This window comes from Eublepharis macularius, chromosome 4 (genome assembly GCF_028583425.1).
Source record: "Eublepharis macularius isolate TG4126 chromosome 4, MPM_Emac_v1.0, whole genome shotgun sequence".
Classification (NCBI taxonomy): domain Eukaryota; kingdom Metazoa; phylum Chordata; class Lepidosauria; order Squamata; family Eublepharidae; genus Eublepharis; species Eublepharis macularius.
Window position 1 is genome coordinate 92,228,595 of NC_072793.1, and position 23,790 is coordinate 92,252,384.

Consider the following 23,790-nt stretch of genomic DNA (forward strand, 5'->3'; position numbering starts at 1 on the left):
GAAGCTTGCAGGAAACAAGCTGGTGGGTGTGGAGCATGTGGGGAGCAGGGTGTGTGGGGAGCAGGTGGAAAGTGTGCAGGTAGGCGGGGAGCATGCTCAGCGTTAATTCCCCTGCATTCCATTCTGTTTAATTGCTTATTAAATTCTAAGCAGCCAATTATCAGCAGCAATTACAGCTCCGCGCAGTGACACAATCGCTGCTTTAGTATTTGTTAATCAAATGCTTATTTAGGACTCAGCTTTATTAGCTGTTGCTGGAGGGAGAGCCCAGTCCCTGAAGCTGGGAGAAGTGAACTTCAGTGCCCTTCCGCCCCAGGTCCTTGAGTCTTTTGCCCTCTGTGGTGTGGCCAGACTCCGCTCTCAGTTGGGCCCTGAAACCCTCCTCCCGTTGGACTGTGCCCCTGAGAGAGACCGATCAGAGCCCCCCGTAACTAGCAAGGCAGTAGTGAGCAAAGTGTCCAGGGGCCAGGAATGGGATTATTTGTTCACTCATGGGTTGCCTGCATGCCTGTGAGACTCAGATGTTCATAACAGGGAGCAAGAGCCTCTGGGCTCTTGGCAGAAAAGAACAGCCCCTGCCTTCCACGTAGCCAAAGGCATGACTGAACCTTCACCTTGAATGCTGCTGCCGCTTTGCCTAGAGGAAGAGATCTCTCTTCTTTCAATCACATTCAGGTAGGCTACAGTAGAGGGCAGGGAAATTGTTCCATCCAAGAGGCAGGAGGAGAAAAGTACAAACGTTGTTAACTAATTGGCTCTATTCTCACAATGAGTGGTCCAATAATTACACCTGTTTTATCCAGTTGGACATGTGAGGAATCATGCTGGATGTGAACAAGAGTTGGACAAAGTGTGGGGTGAGCGTGTCTTAGTGTGGAGTGTATTTAGGTGGAAAGATCCTATGGAATTAGTGCATAGAGTATTCAGTAATATTATGTAAATTTTATTAGCAGACATGATATATTTGTGAAGTGTTTACTGTTTTTCTGAAGCAATGTGACCCAGTGATTAGAATCAGCTGTTATTAAATAGCTTTATGCATGATCAACATGTCAATATATTTGTGTGTGCATGCGTGTGTGTGTGCCTTTAAGAATACATTGAAGGATGAATATAGTGTCTTTTCAGTGATCTCTGAAATGTAATAAGCAAAACTATCACCATGCATTGTTATCCTTCTTTGTACTTCCTAGCTCCAAAATAGCTTTCAAAATAAGTTCAAATCCCATCAGTATTATAGAAGATCCAGATTTAAAAAATACTTTTGGGACTCACATAAAGTGTCTACAGTCAGAATCACTGGTCTGGTGTTTTAGTTACTGCAAGAAAGAAAACCATAAAGCCACTGTAAAATACAAAATATCTGCTTGCTTTGCATAAGACTGGAAGGGAAAGTTGTAGTTATGTTCCTTTAAAACAAAATTGTCATAGGAAAAATTGACTTCTATAGGTATGTATAACCTGCAGAGCAGTGTGCCTTTCACAAGATCACCAGATCTTCATCCAGAGATTGTGGCTGTCCTTCTTAAACCTTGAAGCACTAGTGGAGATGCATCCACTAAAGCATTATCCCTGATGCTCCACAGACCACCCCCCTGCTCATCCCCCTTTCCTGCCTCAGCATGGAGAGTATAGATATAACATAACATGTAAATTGGAGCTTAGTGGGTTGCTTACTCACAAGCTTTCTTCTGCCTTTTCATTGCCAGGACAGTTTTTGACCAATCATTTCAGCAATGAATGAATAGTATTCCCTACATCTTTAAGAAATTTCACTCTGCTGTTGCAGCCATCAGATCTGAATACAGAAAGCATGGCTACACTTTGAGCAAATGAAATGCAAGACTTCATATACAGCATAAGTAGGTGTCTCTTTTGTCAACAGTAGGTAGAACTAGTGGCTGCAGTGCAACCTCAGATCAGGTGCTCTGAAGCTCTGCTGATTATAGTTGGACTCAAGGCGACTCAGACTGGGCTGAACCATGCATGACATCAGCCTGTATAGGGCCATTCGGCTCAGCGATTTGAAACCTTCCTCCATCCTATGAAGCCTTCCTCTAACAAGTGGCTCTTCTGCTTACAGAGGCTCTTTAGGCAGAAAGGTGCCCTACTTTGCTGAGTAGAGTGGCAGGATACAGGTGGCTTTTTCTGGGTCCACCTCAGACCAGATGTGCACTTGGAGTTCCATGTTCCAAGCTCCCAGCAATGTTTGAATCTTAATTTTAATTACAAGGGGCCTGATTCAGATCAGGACTATGGCATGCTAGGAGATGGGGTTTCAGTCTGCGCTGTTTTCTTGACCTGTAACAGTCCCAGGGAGTAGCTAGTTACCCTGGTGGTGAAACCTATATATTCTGATGTAACGTAAGTTTCCCCAGCAGAGCAAATGGTGGCTCCCCAGTGTCATTTCAGGTTGGACAAATGGCAAAGGCTTTGAAGCCTCCTGACCCCATGCACAGTGGTTCTGATCCTGACAAGGTTCAATAAACGTCAGGAGCTCCCAGTTCAGAACTCCCAGTATGTCTGGTGTGACAAGACCCCCAGGGCAAACTTAGGGTTATGCACTGTGGGTGTGACTGTAACTGTTCACCGGATTGGCACCAGTTTACATGTGCTGTGCTGTCTTACCATGATGTTTCTGTGAAGCTATGCCATGGATCTAGTATATGCCTTGAGAAGTCTGTATTTCTACCATCCCGCTGACCAATCCTAGCTGATGCAGTGCAGATGGGATGAAGAAGCAAATGCATCCTCTAAGGGGTGACTCTGCTGAAGTGTGTGGGGACAGTGGGCTTCTAAGGAGGGGGGAAGGAGCTCACAAATGCCTGTAAATTTAGTCCTCCTTCACACATTCATCCAGTGGCATGGAAGCCACCCCTGAGGAGGATGTGGGAATAGACCAGCTGCCCAGGCCTTAGTCCACCTGATTGGTACTTGCTCTCCCATCAGGATGCTGTTTGGGTAGGAACTGCTCACCCAGTCAGCTTCATGCACTGGACTGGAGTATTCTCCCATACTCTCATCTGGCATGAGGTCACACCATGCCACATGAGAAGGAAGTGGCTCTGATGCTACTGAGTATGTGTGCATAAAAGTGGGCCAGAGATTCCAGGCCAAAAATAGCTCAACGGAGACTTGGAAACTGCAGACGTGTCATGAGCTATTCTCTGTCTGGCACACAATAGGAAGTGTGGTGGCAGAAGCTGATCGTACAGTTGCAGCAGGTGTGGGACTCAAAGGTCCTGGGGATTAACCTTGAATTAGGCAGAAAAAACTACCAGACAGGCTCAATGCCATAAGGTTGGGCAAAGCAGTGGCCAAAAGGGGAGAGGCTAATGAGTCGGGTAACCAGGTGCAGGAGAGGGCGAGATTCCCACGCTTTTAACTCTTATGTCCAAGAGGGAATTTCTGCAGGTGCATTTGGGACCTTATAATGCTGCAGGTGTAAGAAAAGCCGCATCTTCAGAAAATCTCCTCCTATAGAACTATTCAAAGTAAGGAAGACCTCACCTCTGTTCCCTCTTGCCTTTGGAGAAATGAGAAGCAGCAATTCCATCAGAGGCAAGGTTGAAATGGGAGGCAGTGCCAGTGAGTGATGTAGATGGGGAGAAGTGCCAGCTGCTGGGGTTAGGCAGACAGGTGTGTGTGTGCATGTGTGCGTGTGTGCATGGTGGCTAGAAAAACAGCAGGAACGTTGGCGCTTGGCCACATGAAGTTCTCGTGCACTGCTCAGGCTTTGAAATACTGCCCTCCCCCTTCTCTAGGCTTTGTAGACAAGCAGTCACTGCAAGAGGCAGCGGCAGTCTCGGCAATCAGATCCTGCCCTCCGCTGGGGTTAAGCTGGAGCTTGGCAGTGCCTGGTGCGGCGGTGCTGCCCTGCAGAGTGCTGCAAGGGAGAGGAGGGGCAGAGGGGAGGGAGCAGGATAAGCTCAGTGTGGCATGACGAGACGAGGCCCCCGGAGAAGTGAGCTATGTCCCTTATTGGTCACACTACATTTCTTTTTCATTAGCAGTTAAATGCAGACATGAGGGATCGGCACAGGTTCACTGGGCACATGCCGTGCAGCGTTTCCTGCCGTGATGGATTAGACCCGGTGGAGGCTGGAAGGGGGAGCCTGTTGTCAGCAGCCCCAGCTGTGCAAGCCTGTCACAAGGGGCACAGTTTGACGTCTCAGGAACAAGAAGGAAGGAGCAGTCTGGGAGGGTGGGAGAACGGAGACTTTGCTTCAGGGTTCAGGAGGACTAGGGCACAGGAGGATGTATCTTGGGGAGGGGGCAGAGACGGTGCACCATATAACTGTGCCTACCAAATAGGGCCAATTCCTATTGTCCAGTCACTTTTACCTGTTACTAGAATATTTTCCACATACATACATTTGTATGGTTAAAATAGCAGTTTTTTTTATTTCGACATAGATCCAAAAAAATTGTCCATATCTGCTGAATTTCAAACATTTGGAAATTACAATACCTCGTAGTGTAATTTGCATAAAAATGTACCAATGTGGGGTATCTCAATGATATAATGCATATTGCAGACTGTAAGGCAACCAATAGATAGGCTCCCACAGATTATTTCTGTTTACAGAGAAGAGAGACTCTGTTTCACCTAGTCTCTCTTCTGACTCCCCCTTCATGCTTTTCCTGAGGTTTTCTAGCCCCTCAGAAACAGAATTGGGGGAGGGGCAATTTGGGGATGTAGCAGGAGGGAGAGGTAAGGAGGTAACACTCTTTCCAACAGTGGCAGTTTTCAGCAGGATCCAAGCCATCATTTTGAAGTTAAGTCTTCTGGAATTTTTCAGTGATCGACATGTTTGCCAAACCTTAGTGAAGTGGTCTGACACTCCTGCAAAACCCCTTTCACATTTATTGTTATTTATTTTATAACCTGCCCCATCCAAAGGCCCCAGGAAAGGTAACAATATGCTATTTGATCACCAAACTGCCCAAAATACTGCTTAAACTCCATTGCACCCTATCCTATGCCATCAAAAGCTGATGGAAAACAGTACACATATTTTTTACCTGACTAATATTGGAGGATATGTGCCTGTCTCCAGGGCAACGGAGAGAATGGTTCTAACTCACCATAACTGGAGCTACATCTGATTACTGCTTAGCACCAGATTGTACTTTCGACTTTTGAGCTGTGGAAAGCTGTATTTGAAGGCTTAAAGCATAGAGGTGGATGTTTGAGTCTGAGTATCTGCCCTGGGATTCTCATCTGGCAGTAACACCAAAGGCTGGCCATCAAGCAGTGTAATCCACAAGCCCCGACAAGAGACTCTCAGGACTTTGGCAGGCTGAGCACAAGAAAAGGATTCCAGGTTCATCATCTAGGAAGGTGCTGGGGGTCCAGCTTACCCCTCAAACACCCCAACAAAAAATTGCACATATTGCCTTTGGGTTATATTTCTATCTTGGGGTAGAAAATGTCCCCAAATACCCAAAATGTTTGTGATGATGGAAGGCATTGTGCTTAGCAATACCAAAACATCCAGAGTCTCAAGGTACACTTTCACATGAGGCAGAATGTTTCCTTTGAGTGTATGTGCCCACTTTCCTTTTGGATAATAAGTAATTCGCACCAGTCTTGCTCCTTTTTAAAGCTTTAATTTTTATTTCATTTTGAACAAACAAAATACATGTTTTGCACCCAAGATCTTTAAAAAAAACTAACAAACTGTCCCAAATATTTAAAGAGTTTTAACCAAGTTTTGGTAGGGGGAGGAGGTGATCACAGTTATAGAGCATACTGTCATACTACTAACCATTGACATTATGAGACCTTATATACACAACCTTTTTTTGCAGGAAATGTAAGCACCAGTAGTACGTTGTTAATTCTAGCGAGGAGTACATTTGCAACTAAGTATCACAGTAATTATTAGCAGGAGCTAAAAGCACTGTTGCACGTTAGACAACAGTTCTACATTTCAGGTTACTTACATGCCCTCCATAGTAAGAGAGAAATACATACAACCAATTACCACTTCTGTTCCACCACCTATGCTATTCACTTCTTGTGATGGGCAACTATTGCCTATATTTTTGGTATGTACACTACCATGGCTTAATATGGTACTTGATTGTAATTTTCTTCATGGGCTCCACTGGAAGGGTTGCTGACATTTTCTGTTGATCTCCTAAAATCTTAAGACTTACCAGTAAATGTCAACTACCATGAATTTTTGACATTTATGATGACATATATATATAAATAACCTATGGTGCTTGTCTTTTTTTTTAAATTTTATTGGTGAGTATAAATTCCAAATTTAATACATACATTCCCTTAATATCTAATTGACCCTATCCCCCACCCTTTTCCTCCCCCCTCCCTATCGACTTCCAACAGCTTTCCAACCCTTAACCCCTCTTATTACTTAAATCTATTCATTTATACTTTCCTACCACATATAATCCTAATATCCCTTACTCTAAGCACATTCTAATTTTTTTCAGATATTCTATCAAATATATCACATATACTATCTATATAGTATACATCTATCAAATATACTATCAGTATAGTATAATATACATCTTATACCCCTCAATATAGAAGACCAGCATAATGTAATATAATATATAACAAGGATCTTAATTTGAACATATTCTATTTCTTTTAAACGTATATTCTATCAGATATACTACTGTCAATATAATATGTATCATAAAACCCTTACTGTGTGCCATGCCACCAATGTAGCACAGCACACAACACAGTATAACACAGTCACATAATATAATATACAATCTGATCCACTGACATAATCTATTATATATAATATGCCCCATTAGTATATCTATTTAGCTACTCTCATTGTCATGTATTCTGAATAAAATTCCCCTAACCCTTATACTAGCTTATCTTAGATTATTGTTACATTTCCCCTAAATGGCCTGTGGTGCTTGTCATTGATCCTTACTATAGGTGGTATTTGGTTGCATTTATGAGGCTTCAGGACAAGAAGTTCAGGCATGACCATCACATGTTGGCTGCGGAGACAACAGCATGGTTGAGAGCTCTTGCTTCAGTTGCTTTCATTAATGTTATGGACCAATTAACTGTGTAATTAGCCAAATATCCCTAAAGAGCAGAAACTGTTCTGATTACAGGAAAGCAGAGTTGAACTTTATTCTTTAATTTCCGTAGGTTAGTCTTAAAGAACTCTGAGCCTGGTCAGAAGAGCAAAAGCACAATCTAACTCTGGGGAGTTGAATGGAGACCACTGCAATCTCCGATGCCATGGTGGACATCCATTTCTTCAAGCCCGGAATGAACTTTTGTCACTGCCCATGTGCTTGTTTCTAATCACATCCTTTCTGCCCATCCTGCCCAGGTGCCCAACAGAGTGCCACAGTGCCCATCCCTGCACCAGGATCCACTTCAGACCTGCTCCCTCACTTCCTGCTAGAACCAGAGGATGTTTACATTGTCAAGAACAAACCAGTGACACTGGCCTGCAAGGCCACACCTGCCACCCAGATCTACTTCAAATGCAATGGTGAATGGGTGCACCAGGGAGATCACATTATACAGCGGAGCATGGACAAAAGCACTGGTGAGTGTTGGGAGGGGACTCAAGAGAGAGAGATTTGTTCCTTATGGCCCAAGTGACTGACAGGCAGTTTCTCTTCAGTGTGAATGTAGCCTGACAGTACAATCCTAAACAGAGTTACACCCTTCAAAGCCATTGACTTCAAGGGCATATCTCTGCTTAGGACTACACTGTGAATTAGGAGGGTCTCATGGGACACAGCTACATTACAAATCACTATGGTGTTTATATCAGTTTAACTCTCATGGCTTTTGCTAAAGACTGCTGAGAATGTTAGTTCTGAGAGTTCCTTGTTAAAATCAGCTAGCCCTGCTGTTAGAACTACAGTTCCCAGGGGAGAGGGAAATAGTATGAAACCCATTGAAGTCTGCAGTGAAGAATATGCCCATAGAGTTCTGATCATTCCGTTCATACCCACTGAGGGGCTCACCAGACTGCTCAACAGCCACTTTCTGTAATGCAATAAAGTGGTTCTCTCCCCTCCTCACACTGGGCATTTGTCTGTTCTTTCAGTAATACATCTATTGCCAGTTAGGCACCAGAATATCATCCTAGCCTGAATCAGATCTAAATTGTAGGTGGAGGATTTCCAAAAGAATTGAGGTGGTACTCTCCTCATTAGACACCTTATGAGATCTTCTGCGAAAGAGGGTCAGAGGTGGGCCTGTACTTCAGTGGCTGGGAAGCATCTACTTTGGGAGGTTCTTTTCTGTGGTAAGGGAGGGATGCTGCTGCTGGTGCTGTACTCTGTTTAAAAACAATAGAAGTCAAAATTCTAAACAAAGAAAAGCTAAATTCTGCATTCTCCATGGATTATGCACACAATCAGGTTTGCATAATTTCTTCTGCAATTTGTGCATAATTTATTTTGATTTTGTTTGGCAAAGAGGAGGGGGAAGGAGACTTGCAGAGTGCTGAAGCCTCACCTTCCAGTGGCTGGAATTGAAGCTGCCCCCCTGACTTCTTCCCTAGATGTTGCCTACACACTCCCAATATTATTTTCATAACCACGAGGGCCAGAAACTTTTTTTTAAAAAATGTAAGCTGAGATTCTCCAGAAGCTGAATTCTGCACCCTCTACCACATTCTATGAAAAATGAAATCCTGCTCTCAACCACATTCTACACTCTGCTGCATTTCTTCAAAATTGCGTCCTGTCCTCAGCCCTGCCGAGAGTGCCTCCGCCCACTGAATCCCCCCCCCCGGCATTTGTCTGGAATCTAATTATAGCAAATCGGGTGACATTAGCTGAGGTATGGAAACCACAAACAGTTCCAGCAAAAAAAAAACACATTGATTAGGCAGAGTTTGTGATAAGTATGGACAAGATCACAACTATAAATATGTGCAGTCACAAAAATATGGGTATATGACAAATGGTTACAGTCTTGGTCTCCATCTGGTTTGGGAATTTTTAAAATATCCATTTAATATGGTAAAGAAGGAGGCGTTAGGATTATTTAATTATATACTATAGCTATTTGTCCTTTCTTTTTCTTCCCTCCTTGAATAATAATATTCTGATACATATATAATACCCTGACCTGGGAAGCCCAGGCTAGCCTGATGTCATCACATCTTGGAAGTCAGCCTTGGTTAGTAATTAGATGGGAGACCCCCAGCAAAGACCAGGATTGCAGAGGCAGGCAATGGCAAGTCTCTTGCCATGAAAACCCAACCAGGGGTCGCCTTAAGTCAGCTATGACTTGAAGGTAATCTCCACTCCACATATATGGCAGCAGAATTTTCTGTAAATTCAGTTTATTGGTGTGTGTGTGTGTATGAGAGAGTGTGTGTGTGTGTGCGTGCACGCGCTATGTATTAAGGGGGGGAGGTGGCATTATACAGCCCAGTCTCGTCAGATCTTAGAAGCTAAGCAGAGTTGATACTTGAATGGGAGACCACCAAGGAAGGCCCTGCAGAGGAAGGCAATGGCAAATCACTTTGGTTTCTCACTTGCTTTGAAAGCTCCTTGCTGGGGTTGCCATAAGTCGGTTGTGACTTGACAACACATGTACACAGACACACACATGTACTTAAGTATTTGTTAGGACTTTTTTGTAATGGGAATAAAAATTACTTCTTTGCCCCCTGATGTTTCGGTAGGTCTGCCCCTCATGGAGGTAAGGATTGACATCTCACGGCAGCAGGTGGAGAAGATCTTTGGCCTGGAGGAGTACTGGTGCCAATGTGTCGCCTGGAGCTCTTCTGGCACCACCAAGAGCCAGAAGGCCTATGTGCGCATTGCTTGTGAGTGATATTCTGTCCACCCAGGAGACTGAGGCTGTGCCAGTGACCCATTTAGGATCCCAGATTATCCACCATCTCTCTTCTCAAGACACACCATCATTTCCCCCCCTACCTACCATCTCACCAATAGCTCTTTAGTGCTTTGATGGGTATTTAGAAATGCCGTAAGGTGGATCCTATAAGTAGGCTTTTTTAATTCAACAAATCTTTTTAATAATAATAATATTTGATTTCTATACCGCACGTCAGGACAACTTAATGCCCACTCAGAGTAGCTTGCAAAGTGTGTTATGATTATCCCCACAACAATCCCCCTGTGAGGTGGGTGGGGCTGAGCTATGGAAGAGATGTGACTGACCCAAGGTCACCCAGCTGGCTTCAAGTGGAGGAGCGGGGAAAATCAAACCTGGCTCTCCAGCTTAGAGACCTGCCACTTTTAACCACAACACCAAACTGGCTCCCATTGTGTGACCCATTGAGCACTGGTACTGGCATGCAGCGGGCAAGTCATTATCAATAGTATTACTGGCCTAGCATGATGGGGGGCCTTGATGTCATAATAGCACAGCAAGTCTGTCTTCTTTTTAGATCTGCGGAAGAACTTTGAACAAGAGCCAGTGGCCAAAGAGGTTTCTATCGAGCAGGGGATTGTGCTTCCCTGCCGCCCTCCAGAGGGGATCCCACCAGCTGAAGTGAGTACCAGCCCTGCATGCTTATTCCTGGGCAACATGAGGAGGCCAAGAGGTAGCCATTGAATGGCTACCTCATAGCCCATGAAGCCTGCCTCTTGCAATATATCCCAAGCAGTTTGAACAGACCCCCAACTTGGAGCCACATCCCACTGACCTTCACTCTGCCACCCCAAGTGCTTGCTTCTGATCTAAGCTGGGTTCATGGTAACCCTTTCCCATTCATACTCACCGCCGCTTGATTGACTCCAGCTCATCTCTCTGCAGAGCTCATTAACTCACATTCTGGAGCTTCCCTAGGCTGCCCTGGTGCTGACTGGCCTGTCAATCTCTGTCCCTCACTAGGTCAGTACCAGAACGTGTTTCCCTGAGACACATTGCAGCTATGAGTCCTTACAGGCTCCTGTGCAGCCTGACCCACGAGTCCTGTCCCATATGTGGCTTGTGTCTCCCCCAGGTTGAGTGGCTGCGCAATGAAGAGCTTGTGGACCCAGCTTTGGACCCTAATTTCTACATCACCCTGGAGCATAGCCTGGTGGTGAAGCAGGCCCGCCTAGCTGACACGGGCAACTACACCTGTGTGGCCAAGAATATTGTGGCCCGGCGTCGCAGTTCACCTGCTGCTGTCACTGTCTATGGTAGGGGCCTGCCTGGGTGTAGGGGGTCCCGTGGGGAACAGCACTCTTCTCAATAGTGCCCTTGGGAGGGGGACAAGTAGGGATCCAGTGCTTTTGATTAATTTTACCTTACCCATCCCTATAGAGCCCCAGCACCCTGGGTTCAGCCATAGATCAGAGGGGAAGAAATGTTGCGTATTGAAAGGAGTAACCCAGCTGCTTTTGGAGTATGGACAAATATAGATATATTCCCTATCTTGAAGTGAAATCTGATCTCAGGGAGACTCATGAATCGAAAGAGCGATGGGGGGGAGGGAACGTTGGCTTCCAAAATCACTGAGGAGTGAGTGATGCTTCTGCAGAATCCCATGGGGGAAAGCTGCATGACCCTCCCCGTTCCTCCAAGTGTTTGCCCCTCTGCTTGTGACTCCTGCTGCATACCCCCATGTTTTCCTGTGTATTTCCCCCCAAGCTGTACATAAACTCAATCACACTATTGAAATTTTCTTAGAACCAGCAGTGTTGCCCTGAGACACCCAAAGGGCTCAGGTTCCCATCTCAGGCTCAGAAGCACCGTACTCCCAAAGGGGGTGCTTTCCCCTTTCGGCCATTGCCCCCCCCCCCATTGGGCACAGTTGTTGGGAGCTCTAGTTGATGCTGTCCCTTCCCCCCAGTGAATGGTGGCTGGTCGACGTGGACGGACTGGTCAGCCTGCAGTACCAGCTGTGGACGGGGCTGGCAGAAGCGGAGCCGGAGCTGCACCAACCCAACGCCACTCAACGGGGGGGCCTTCTGTGAGGGCCAGAATGTCCAGAAAAGTTCTTGCGCCACCCTGTGCCCAGGTACTGCCCTGCCACTGCGGTGCACCTGCTCCCCTGGCTCTGTTTTGCTGTAGTCACACTCTTAAGCACTTAACCAGTACCGTCCCTGTAACAGCTGAGAAATGTTTAGAAAACCAGCTCAGAGGCTGTGACACACTTTTCTGCTGTCCTTCACCAAAGTGCATAGTCCTCTTTCCTGTTTCTGTCCTGGGCTCACCCTTCACACAGCTCTGCTTAAGCATTCCTCCACCCCCCCCCCCAACCATCCCAATCTTTGCCTTTCCCCAAAGCAATCCTGCTGACTTTGCAGTGAATCTGGAATGGTGTGAATGCCTGAGGCTCCTTTTTTTTGCTGTCTCCAGCTCTGTTTGAACCCTCAGCTCTGTGAGAAACTGGCCTTTGCCTAGCCCTCCTCCTCCTCTTGGCTCTACCTGTCTTCCCTAACCCATCCATGTGTCTGTTGTTTGTCCTTTTCCATCTCTGAGCCCTTTGTGTGAGGGAAGGACCCTTCCCCTTGTCCTGTTAAGATGGTCTTGATGCTCAGCTGTGGGTCAGCCATAAACTCTGGGGACCCTACCCCTCTTCTCGGGCACAGCCTAGCATCCTCCTGACCCTTAATGCTGCAACTAGTATTTGGATAGGGATGCTTGAGGATTGTGTTTGGTGCGGGTATAATTCACTGCAAGAAGAAGAATACATCTGAGCTAGCATTTTGGTTACTAAGCCTTTGTACTGCCCACCTCCTGTCCAACAGTGCCTGGTGGTTGGTCAGCCTGGAGCCTGTGGTCAGTGTGTGGAGCAGACTGTACTCATTGGCGTAGTCGCGAGTGCTCTGATCCAGCACCCCGGAATGGTGGGGACGAGTGCCAAGGGCCTGAACTGGAGACCCGCAACTGCACTAGTGAGCTGTGTACTCATGGTGAGTCCTTGCCACTTCTTGCCATCATGGAGGACAGAGGGTTTTGTAGTTGGAGATGGTGGGGCATGGCTTGGATCCTGAAGGGCCTTTTCTGGCTGGCCCAGGGGTCTCTTGTTGAGTTCCTTTTGTGTGAGATGTGAGAGAAGTGAGGCCTGTCTGCTTCACTTTGCCCATCTGCCTGCCCAGGAACTAGCCACTGTCTGCCTGGCACAAATGGAATAGCTGCTCCCTGGTCTGGCATCACCATGTACTGATAGACAGCAAAGCAGGGACCAACCTTGCCACAACACCCCCTCCCCAGACTGTGTAGCCTGTGTGCATTCCCAGGAGGAGATGCCCAGAATTCTCTCCCAAAACATCAGGCCTCTGCACCCAGGACTCATGACTGGTACAGGTCATCCCAGCAAGGTCTGTGCCCTCCAGGCAGCAGAGTTCTGTGGCAGCATAACTATGTGGGAGAATGAGTGACAGGTCCCATCCTGGCTCATTATCTATCTTAGCCTTGTTAGACATCCTATGGGTTTTCTCTTCTTTTTACATCAAATTAACTATTCACACAGCTGAAATGAAGCAATGCCCCCTTACCCTCCTCCTGAATGTACCCAGCCTCACAGATTGGCCCAGCTGGCAGTTCATGAGAATTGGAAGGGGATTCAGAGTGACACTAGGGCAGTTTTGCTTCATATAACACACGCACACACTCACACGCTCTTTCCTTCTCCCTCATGTGCAAATGCCTGTCCTGCACATATTCTGTTGCATTAAGCAGGAACTATGTGCACTTGGCCAGCTTAACACACACAACAAATGTGTCTTTGACACATAACACCCCTGAAGGCTTGTGTGTGTGCGTGCATGCACACACACACACCTTGCCCTGTACATCAGCCTGCTGTCTATTACATTGATCTGTCCTTGCCAAAGACGAATTCAGATCGTTGGTTGTTGGGGGTTTTCCGGGCTGTATTGCCGTGGTCTTGGCATTGTAGTTCCTGACGTTTCGCCAGCAGCTGTGGCTGGCATCTTCAGAGGTGTAGCACCAAAAGACAGAGATCTCTCAGAGAGAGAGATCTCTGTCTTTTGGTGCTACACCTCTGAAGATGCCAGCCACAGCTGCTGGCGAAACGTCAGGAACTACAATGCCAAGACCACGGCAATACAGCCCGGAAAACCCCCAACAACCATCGTTCTCCGGCCGTGAAAGCCTTCGACAATACACCAATTCAGATCCCTCTCCTGTGTTATGGCAATTTGGGTCAAGGAGTTTTCAATTTTTTTACTTGCTCAACATGGATGAGCATGATGGAAGATGAAGAGTAATCACTAGCCCCTCAGAAGTGTTGCAATGGGAAACTATCATTATTATTTTCAAGGCGATGGTTGCCTTAGACTACACCTCTGTTGTCTCCTGCTTCCTTTCTTAGGAACTGGTGGCTCTGAAGATGTTGCTTTATATGTGGGCCTGATTGCTGTGGCTGTCTGCCTGGTGCTGCTGCTCCTGGTGGTAACACTTGTGTATTGCCGCAAGAAAGAAGGCCTTGATTCTGATGTGGCTGACTCTTCTATTCTCACTGCTGGCTTCCAGCCAGTCAGCATCAAGCCCACCAAAGCAGGTAAGCATTACCCTGGTCTTGACACATCACAGCAGATGTTTCTCTGCTAGTTCTCACACTTCTCTGCTGTCATATATGAGTGTGAGAAGCAATAGGGTAAGCAATCTCCTTGGAACCACATTTGGACTTGGGTGGGATTGCCAGCTCTCTTGGCTGAGGTTGCCAGTTCTCAGCCTACAGATGGTGTTTGTCTCTTTCAACATTTCACTGCACTGCCAAAGGTTGAGGCCACTGTTCCTTCCTCACTACTGGAAAGTAGGACTTCCAGGTCAAAACTCAAATATGGTGCCTGTTGCTCCACAACTACTGAACCTCAGTCCCGTTGCTCTTCATGTCTCATGTTTCCTGCAACCTCACACATGAATCAAAACATGACACCAACCAGGTAGTGGATAAGGAAGGAATATTTCCTAATTATCCTACTCCCACCACCTACCCACACATACACTTGAGGCTTTTAAATCATTCTGAATTCATTCATGAAGCAAATTTTCCATTAATCAGGAAACATCCCATATGTAGTCCATCCTGGAATGGTAGACGGAAGACCTTATGGAACATCTATGCCACAATGACTGTCAGTAGCTACCAGTGACTGACACTTAGACACAAAGGGAGCCAATCACAGTATGCAGTGGACATCAGTAAAACCAAATGTTCCATGGGCCTTTGAAATATCCCCAAAAAAGCACAATAAAATGCTATTTGTAAGTAATCACATCTCCCAACATGACCACTCCATTTCTGATATTTTGAAGCAATTCATGAGACCCTCTACATCTAGGTGTCGCTTGAATAAACATCATTTGATCAGTCCCTTGGCTCCTCATTACCTCATGATGCAAAATCTTAAACTCATCTCCAGGGACATCTTGTTGGCCACTGGGTGAAAAGGGATTCTGGGCTAGGCAGACCACTGATCTGATCTAGCAAGGCAGCTCTTCTTTGTCTTTGCACACTGATGTGCGAACTGAGCAAGCAATGAGGTGTTACAGTGACAGCTGTGTCGTGAAGCTACATTCGGGTGGCACAACTGGGTCGTGTGAATCAGCTTATAATCCTTACTCTAAAAGGAAGGTTATGCTACACCTTTAAAAGATGTCCCTGAGAAATAAAATGCATAACCTTATTAAATACACAAAGCAATGGTTTGAACAGAGATCTTTATTTCTTGGGTCATTGCAGCAGTCTGTTACCCCTGCTGGTTAACGTATTTTATGCAACATTGTCTGATGAGATAAATGTTTTGTGATTAGGCTGCTACCTACCTTAAGTGACTCAAAATATCTGCATTTGCATCTATAAAGTAATCTGGCTCTGTATGTAGAGCTCAGAATGAAGTCCCTTTTCCAGCCTGGAGAAGAATTTTGTACAGCTTGAAATAGTGTACATGATTTTACTAGCACAATTGGTAAGGTATTGTCTCTCCTTCCACACAGATAACTCCCACTTGCTCACTATCCAGCCTGACTTGAGCACCACCACCATGACCTACCAGGGCTCACTGTGCCCACGTCAGGACGGACCCAGCAAGTTCCAGCTTGGCAATGGGCACCTGCTGAGCCCCCTGGGCAGTGGACGTCACACCTTACACCATAGCTCACCCAGTGCTGATCCAGTGGACTTTGTTTCACGATTCTCTACCCAAAGTTTCTTCCGCTCCTTGCCCAGGGGTGGTGCCAACATGGCATATGGAACCTTCAACTTCCTGGGTGGACGCCTAATGATACCCAACACAGGTGAGGTTGGAGGGCAGGAAAAGAACAGAGCTGGGGATGGGGGAAAGTAGTCTTAGTAAAGAAACATGAAGCTTTTTTAAAAGTCCCTTCTGGACCAGCACTCACATCCACACATCCATGAGGAAGAACTTCCTTGAGATCTTTAGGGACAGGGATACTTTTGTGAGTAAACTCAATCTACCAAGCATGTAACATTCCCCTCTGGAAAAGCTTGAACCTCCCAGACCAGAATTAGGGCTTTTAAAGGAGAAATCATCCCATTTTCTTTATTCTACTGCACAGTTCCTATTTCAATGGTCCACTTGCCTCAGAGAGCATGGGATATTCCTTTCAAACCTGGGGCCACAAGGAGGTCTGTCTCCAGTCTGTGTATCTTGTGATCCTGAGCAGTAACAACGTCTCTGTCTTTTAGGTGTCAGCTTACTCATCCCACCTGATGCCATCCCTCGAGGGAAGATCTATGAAATCTACCTGACACTACACAAGCAGGAAGATGTGAGGTATTTCCCCCAACCTCTAAAAATCTCCATGAATATTACTAGGGGCCTAGTTTGAGACCACAATATGTATACATCCCCTCGTTCTACCATAACATCACAGCTCATTGTGAATCTCACAGGTGTCTGTACCTGGTTTTAGAGGACTTTGAGGACCTCTGTCCCTACAGATGATATATAACTTGTTCCTGCTGACCTGCCCCCAGAGAGGCACATGCAAAACTGGCTTGTGCTCCTGAAACTGATGTGACTGAATGGCTCCAAATTGATCATATCATCATGTTTGTTGTTAACTGTAGTCATAAACTTCTACCTAGCACATTTATAGGATGGATGTTGGCAAACACTCTTAGCATATACCTCTGAGATACATATCTCCCGACTTCCTTCAAAGAGTTTGAAACTCTTATCAGGTGCCTTCTTGACTGAATTGTTTTAAGCAAGAGGATTCCTTTGTTAGTTTACAAGTACAGAGGCTACAAAGCCAGCATCCCACCCCTGAGCATACTACGTGAAAGTAAGTCCTATGATTATCATTGGGAAACATTTTCACGTAATAATCAGGGCTGACATATAGGAAGTCAGTATACTTTGGAGGCACTGTGGGCTCCAGCCTGGGTTACTTATTCCATTTCAGAAATAAAATGAACTTTTTGAAATTATATGGAAGGGGCCTCATGTTACAAGTTTCTACCAGGCTCAGAGAAATTTTCCTTGGGCCTGGAACAGGACTGGCATACCCAGCAAATCGTAGAAACCAGTACACAATTCCTAGGCAACTTTCCCAGAACCCCCATTATATTCTAAAATTTTATTAAACTCATTTCTCTGATGAATGTTTGTGTCCTGGCCCTTGACAGCCTGGTCTTTTTTCCATCCTACAGCTTAGGACTGCATGAACTAACAAATGGAGAAAGCATGCTTCTGTCATGGCACATTTAGTGTCGAGAATCCCTTTGGTGCTGGCTGGGTAGGGAGGTGGTAGATTTAATTAGGATGTCTGAAAGACAGTTGGCTGGGCCAGATCACCATGGAAAACAGCCTTGCTAGTGACACTGGCAGGATTGTCATCCAGGAAGGACCTTGCCAGACTACCCCAGTCAGCCTCGCAGGAAAACAGCTCAGTCAGACAACCAGTCAGACAACCAGCTAGTAATCTTCTATGGAACTCCCCTGCTGGGCATGTTGAAAGGTTTTTCTATTTTCTGCAGGGAAAAGAAAAGGCGTGTCCATGCCAGCTGTTTCTCTGGCTGTATTCTCAAAAAAATTCCTGGGCTTCCACCTTGCAGAACTCCCCAACAATAATTGGGTGCTGTACCTACAGTAGGGCATTTTCACTATTACCAAGATTATTATATCTTCATCAAATTCTGAGACATTTGCTGAAGTTTACTAGCTCATAATTTCTGAATCAAGACAAATCTTTGTTTGGATTATGAGCTGTACCTGCTGACCTTAATGCCATCTTGTTCCCCATGGAGATACAGATTTTGCTACCTCTGTGCCCAGTGGAAAGGAAAGCAAACAGCTGATGAGAACAGAGAAACCCATCCATAGACTGCTTTTTATACAGTTTCTCCACCAGCTCTTGTGGAAGTGGGTCTCAGGTCTCAGCTGATGTATGGTGTCCCTGTGAGGTTTTTAAGGCAAGAGACATTCAATAGTGGGCTGCCATTGCCTGCCTCTGTATAGCAACTCTGGACTTCCATGGTAGTCTCCTATTAAAGTATAACCAGGGCTGATTCTGCTTAGCTTCCAAGATCTGATGAGATTAGGCTAACCTGGGCTATCACGGTCAGGGCAGTTCATTCTTACCTCTTCTATTAAGGTTGCCCCTGGCTGGCTGCCAGACCCTGCTGAGTCCCATTGTCAGTTGTGGCCCTCCCGGGGTGCTGCTCACCAGACCTGTCATTCTAGCCATGGATCATTGTGTGGAGCCAAACCCTGAGACCTGGAGCCTGCGCCTCAAGAAACAGTCCTGTGAGGGCACATGGGAGGTGAGTGCTTGGCTGCAGAGGATCTCAAAGCAATTCAAGGACTTGAACAAGACTGTATGCCCCCTATGTTTAACAAGCCCCTCTACATATTTGTTACTAAGGTAACTCAAATTCTAGGACTTGTTTAAATTACTTTAATTCACATATTTTGCATAATATATCGTTTTTGCTAGTCATGGGATAGGGAACTAAAGTTCTATTCCTTAGAAGCACTGGAAATCTGACTTGGCCATCCTGCTCTGACTACTGAAATTTCCCCAAGTGTTGTCCACATACTTGCATTTATCTTTGCTGTCTTAAACAATGAAAGCTGACTGCTCCAAAAAGCCAAATTATGCACCAGTACTACTCTCTGTGCATCTTTTCTGCAATTTTGCAATAACACAAAACACTCACAGCCCTTCTTTAGTATGAATGGGATCTAGAGTATTTTGTACTCTCCCATGCAAGCAGGTACATTTGGGATCCTGGAAGGAGGAGACACTGGGGCTATGGCCTACAGGCAAGGGCCTTGTCCAAACATTGCTGGAGGCATCTAGAGACCCACAGCTCTAAAGTTCATCCTTGTCCACACATATCAACAATGCTATCCTTACACCACCTATGCCAGTTCATGTACATTGTGTACTAGCATGGTGTAGTGGTTAGAATGTTGGGCTAGGCACAGACAGATTTAAAAGGGAATTAGATTCACAGAAGATAGGTCTATCAGTGGCTACTAGCCATGGTCAATAAAAGGAACCTCCACTTTCAGAGACTGTAAACCTCCAAATACCAGTGCCAGGAGGAAACATCAGGGGAGGGCTTCAGCCTCTATGCCCAGTCACTGGCCCTCCAGAATAATTGGTTGGCCATTGTGTGAGACAGAATGTTGAACTAGATGGACCAATGGTCTGATCCAGCAAGCTTCTTCTTATGTTATGTTTTTATGATCTTGTAGACCCAGGTTCAAGCCCCTGTTCTGCTATGAAGCTAGTCACTCGCAGTATCACCTACCTCACAGGGTTTTTATGAAGCTAAAATGGAGAGGGAAATAGCCCTGAGTTCCTTGAGGGAAGGGCAGGATAAAAATGCATGCCATTCTTGCTGACTGCATCAATTTAAATATACTGGTCAACATTCCTCCTCTGCCACCTCTGTGCCTGACATATTAATACACACTGGATCTGTCTTGTTCATTTGGTTCTTTTGCTATCTTGCCCATTCTGCATGGTCAAACTATTTCTGTGCTCACTATTCCAACATATGCTGATTGGAGTTGTTTTTTAATCTTGCCATTTTCTCAGGATGTGTTGCACCTAGGTGAGCCAGTGCCCTCAGAACTCTACCACTGCCAGCTGGAAGCTCAGGCTTGTTACATCTTCACAGAGCAACTAGGCCGCTTTGCCTTAGTGGGGGAATCCCTCAGCATGGCTGCCTCAAAACGCCTCAAATTGGTCCTCTTCGCGCCCACTACTTGCAGTGGGCTGGAGTATGATGTCCGTGTGTATTGCCTCAGTGATACCCGGGATGCTCTCAAGGTACTAGCACCAAGGCTGAAATGCCATCCTTGCAAAATGGTAATCAGTTTTGGGAACTGCAAACTCTCCTACAAATTTCATGACTGTACTAGTGCAAAGTACTCCTTGCTGTCCCAATAATCCATTATTTGTTCAAGGACACTGTCTTAGGATCTGTTGAATACCATACACTAATGTCTGAGTAAGGCATCTGTGCATTCACCACTTCAACAACACTGACTATATATTCAATATACTGCCCTTTTTAGCTCCAAACTACACAGGTTGTGACAGGCAGCCTTCCAAAAAGGCAAATAATGTTCCCTGGGGCTATTTGGGATACAGGGGGCTGAAGCCCCAAATCAGGCCCTGCAGCTCTTGTAAAATAAGTTCCCAACAGTTGTCATCTGGCTACAGGGTATGTGAAATTTATAGTTTGGATCTTCAGAACTATGAAACCACAACTACAGGATCCCTAACCTCACCTCACAGAGGCCTCCTGCTCTCTCTGCCATGACTTGACAATATTATTACATCACGTCAACATCTGTCATTCAGAAATTTTACAACAGCAACACAGGCCAGACCCCTGCCTTTCCAGAGTTCACACTTCATACTGTGACTTAGCAGTAGTGGGACCTGTAGTTGGTGGTGGCCTCCAGGAATGGGCATTAATGGTTCTGGGAGCTCAATCACTTCCCTCTTTGCTCCTTATGTTCATGTCACCACAGGAAGTAGTACAAATAGAGAAGCAGATGGGGGGACAGCTGATCGGTGCACCACGGATCCTGCACTTCAAGGACAGTTACCATAATTTGCGCCTCTCCATCCATGATGTGCCCAGCTCACTGTGGAAAAGCAAGCTCCTTGTCAGCTATCAGGCAAGTGTGCTCACTAGTTCAGGGAAGGCTCTGCACCTGGGACAGGATGAGGCAGTATCTGGGCCCTTTGCCTGCAAGGCCTCCTGCCAATCTGTGCCAAATCCATTTAGTCCTTTGTTGTGCCATGATGCACCCTTTGTCGCAGGGCCAAGAATACGACGTCTGAGTGCTGCCAGGTACTTTTTGCCAAATACCAGTCTGTACAATGCGGGGGCCGGGGGGGAGGTGCATTGTATAGCCCAATCTTATCAGATCTCAGAAGCTAAGCAGGGTCAGAACTTTGGTGGGTGACCACCAAGGAAGACACGTGTGCACAAGCATGCGCACACGCACGCACACAGAAAGAGAGGGGGCTTGTAAGTTACCCAACACTGTGTTTGGTCTCCTTCCTTCTCCACTGGCACTTGCTCATCTGGCAGAAGTCAAGTTCTGCATCACCTGTTAGGAAAGCAGCACAGCCAGCCCTGAGCCCAGGATTCTCTCTCCACAGGAGGTTCCCTTCTATCACCTCTGGAGTGGGCTGCAGCCCTATCTGCACTGCACCTTCACACTGGAGCGACTCAGCACTAGCACTTGCCAGCTGGCTTGCAAAATCTGGATCTGGCAGGTTGAGGGCGACGGGCAGAGCTTCAATATTGACTTCAACATCGCTAAGGTGAGGGCAAGGGCATAAGGATAGGGATGCTGGCAAGATGACAGCTGGGATACCCTTTGCATTGGGATGGAACTCCTCCTGAGCTGGATAGACTCTTGTGAAGGGTGCAGTTTCACACAGGACCCTCTAAGCCCAACAGTTCCAAATGCATCATATGAGTCTGCAGTTAGTAGGCTGGGCACTGTCCCATGAGGCTCCTAATGAGACCCAAAAGATGAAGAGGAGGGTTCAGCTCTGTCAGGAGGGCTTTCCTTGTTATGCAGGGCTTTCATTTCAGCACACAGGTCCTGCTGCTCTCCCACCTGCAGCAGTCCAAAGCCAGAGCTGAATGTATATTCTGCTTCTCGGGACACTCAGAAAAAGCACCAAATGTTAAAGGAGTGCAGAATTCAACATGAGCTTTGAAGACTTAGGCAGGGGCTGAATAAATCTTCCACTAATTGTTGGGCAGGTGTTCAGTGCTGTGTATAGCTCCTTGCCCCCCCGCCCATGACTAACAACTATGGGAAATAGTTTATACATACAAAATGCAGAATGAATGCATAAAACAAGCCAGTTTTCTTCGTGCACAGAATGCGCCCTAGTCACAGTATCTGTTTCTCTTGGCACAATATTTTAATCTTTTATTGCAGAGTCCCCCTAAAGCCCTACATAGTGCTTCTCTTTAAGCAAAAGGCCCCACCTCTTCACCCCACAGATTGCCCTCTTTCCCACCCATGTTTCTTCCTTTTCTCTCCCATGTGTCTGTGCTCTACTTCTCTCAGTGGGACACCAGCACCATCTCTTTAAATGTCAGTGTAATATATTTACAACTCATGGACTACAAGAAAAATTAATGAAAGCAACTTTTAGATGAAAACAAACTAGATAGAAAGGCAGATGCTCTGGGGAGGGAATGGCAGCATTTGAGATCTGAATCACATATGGCTTTTTTCACATCCCTGTCACCCCTCCCCAATCAGGAAGTAAAAGTCATTAATGTGTAGATGTAGCCTACAGAAAAAGGACTTTTGTCATACCTCTTACCTATCCTATACATACTAGCTGAGAAAAGAGAAGAAAAAATATGGTCTGTGTAATGACACAGACCATATCATGGAAATAGACTTGCAGTCCATGCTGGGCTCCCTGGACTCCATTAAAGTGTACACATTCTCGTTTGGCCCCTGATTTACGAAATATATTTGTTGTTATCTTCAGTTAAACTGAAGATAACCTAAACACTTTAACTTCAGTTAAACTGAAATATGCAAATAGAGATACCCTCCTGAGAAGTATCTCTGAGGAAATCACCTTGTTCTCAAGGGGCATCCACGCCACTTAGAAAGAAAGAGCTGTGGGTTGCAGACACCCTGTTAACACACTCAGCCCTCTTTTCATCTCAGAGCTTTCATTGTGAGGGTTCCATATGCATTTCAATTGCTGCTGTCCTCTTTCCAGGATGCACGGTTCTCAGACTGGCTGCCCCCAGATCATGAGGCTGGCTCTCCTGCCCTGGTGGGCCCCAGTGCCTTCAAGATCCCTTTCCTCATTCGCCAGAAGATCATAAGTAGCCTGGATGCACCAGGAGTCCGTGGAGCTGACTGGAGAGCATTAGCCCAGAAGCTGCACCTCGACAGGTAAAAAGGTCCTCTGGGTAAGCCACAGTTAGCACAGGCTATAGGGTGGGTGAATTTTGCTTCAGCAGAAACAGGTAGTCTGGGCTGAGTAGAGTTGAGTAGAAGTTTATGCATGAAGATCTGTGACCACAGTTTTTTTCCCTGTGCCATTCCCAAACACTATGAGCAGGCAGGAATAAGACAGCAGGTACTTCAACTGGTATTAAGGGTTTAGTGACTACTTGGGTTGTCTTCTGTTGCTGATAACATCCCTCTCTCCACAGCCATCTCAGCTTCTTTGCTTCGAAACCCAGCCCAACAGCCATGATCTTGAACTTATGGGAGGCACGTCACTTTCCCAACGGGAACCTCAATCAGCTGGCTGCTGCTGTGGCCGAGGTGGGCAAGCAAGATAGCTCCCTCTTCATGGTTTCAGAGGCCGAGTGCTAA

The 23,790-nt window shown here is 46.1% G+C and overlaps 1 protein-coding gene across 1 annotated transcript in view; it reads left to right on the forward strand.

Moving 5' to 3' along the window:
* UNC5A (unc-5 netrin receptor A) overlaps positions 1-23,790 on the forward strand; it is an 81,226-nt gene extending 57,436 nt beyond the window's left edge. The window contains exons 2-16 of the mRNA XM_054977739.1: positions 7,347-7,568; positions 9,672-9,815; positions 10,404-10,507; positions 10,962-11,142; positions 11,796-11,963; positions 12,697-12,861; positions 14,286-14,474; positions 15,914-16,213; positions 16,626-16,713; positions 18,539-18,707; positions 19,994-20,227; positions 20,938-21,087; positions 21,578-21,742; positions 23,183-23,361; positions 23,625-23,790. Of these exons, the coding sequence (XP_054833714.1) occupies positions 7,347-7,568; positions 9,672-9,815; positions 10,404-10,507; positions 10,962-11,142; positions 11,796-11,963; positions 12,697-12,861; positions 14,286-14,474; positions 15,914-16,213; positions 16,626-16,713; positions 18,539-18,707; positions 19,994-20,227; positions 20,938-21,087; positions 21,578-21,742; positions 23,183-23,361; positions 23,625-23,790 (2,624 nt within the window). The remainder of the gene's footprint in view (positions 1-7,346; positions 7,569-9,671; positions 9,816-10,403; positions 10,508-10,961; positions 11,143-11,795; positions 11,964-12,696; positions 12,862-14,285; positions 14,475-15,913; positions 16,214-16,625; positions 16,714-18,538; positions 18,708-19,993; positions 20,228-20,937; positions 21,088-21,577; positions 21,743-23,182; positions 23,362-23,624) is intronic.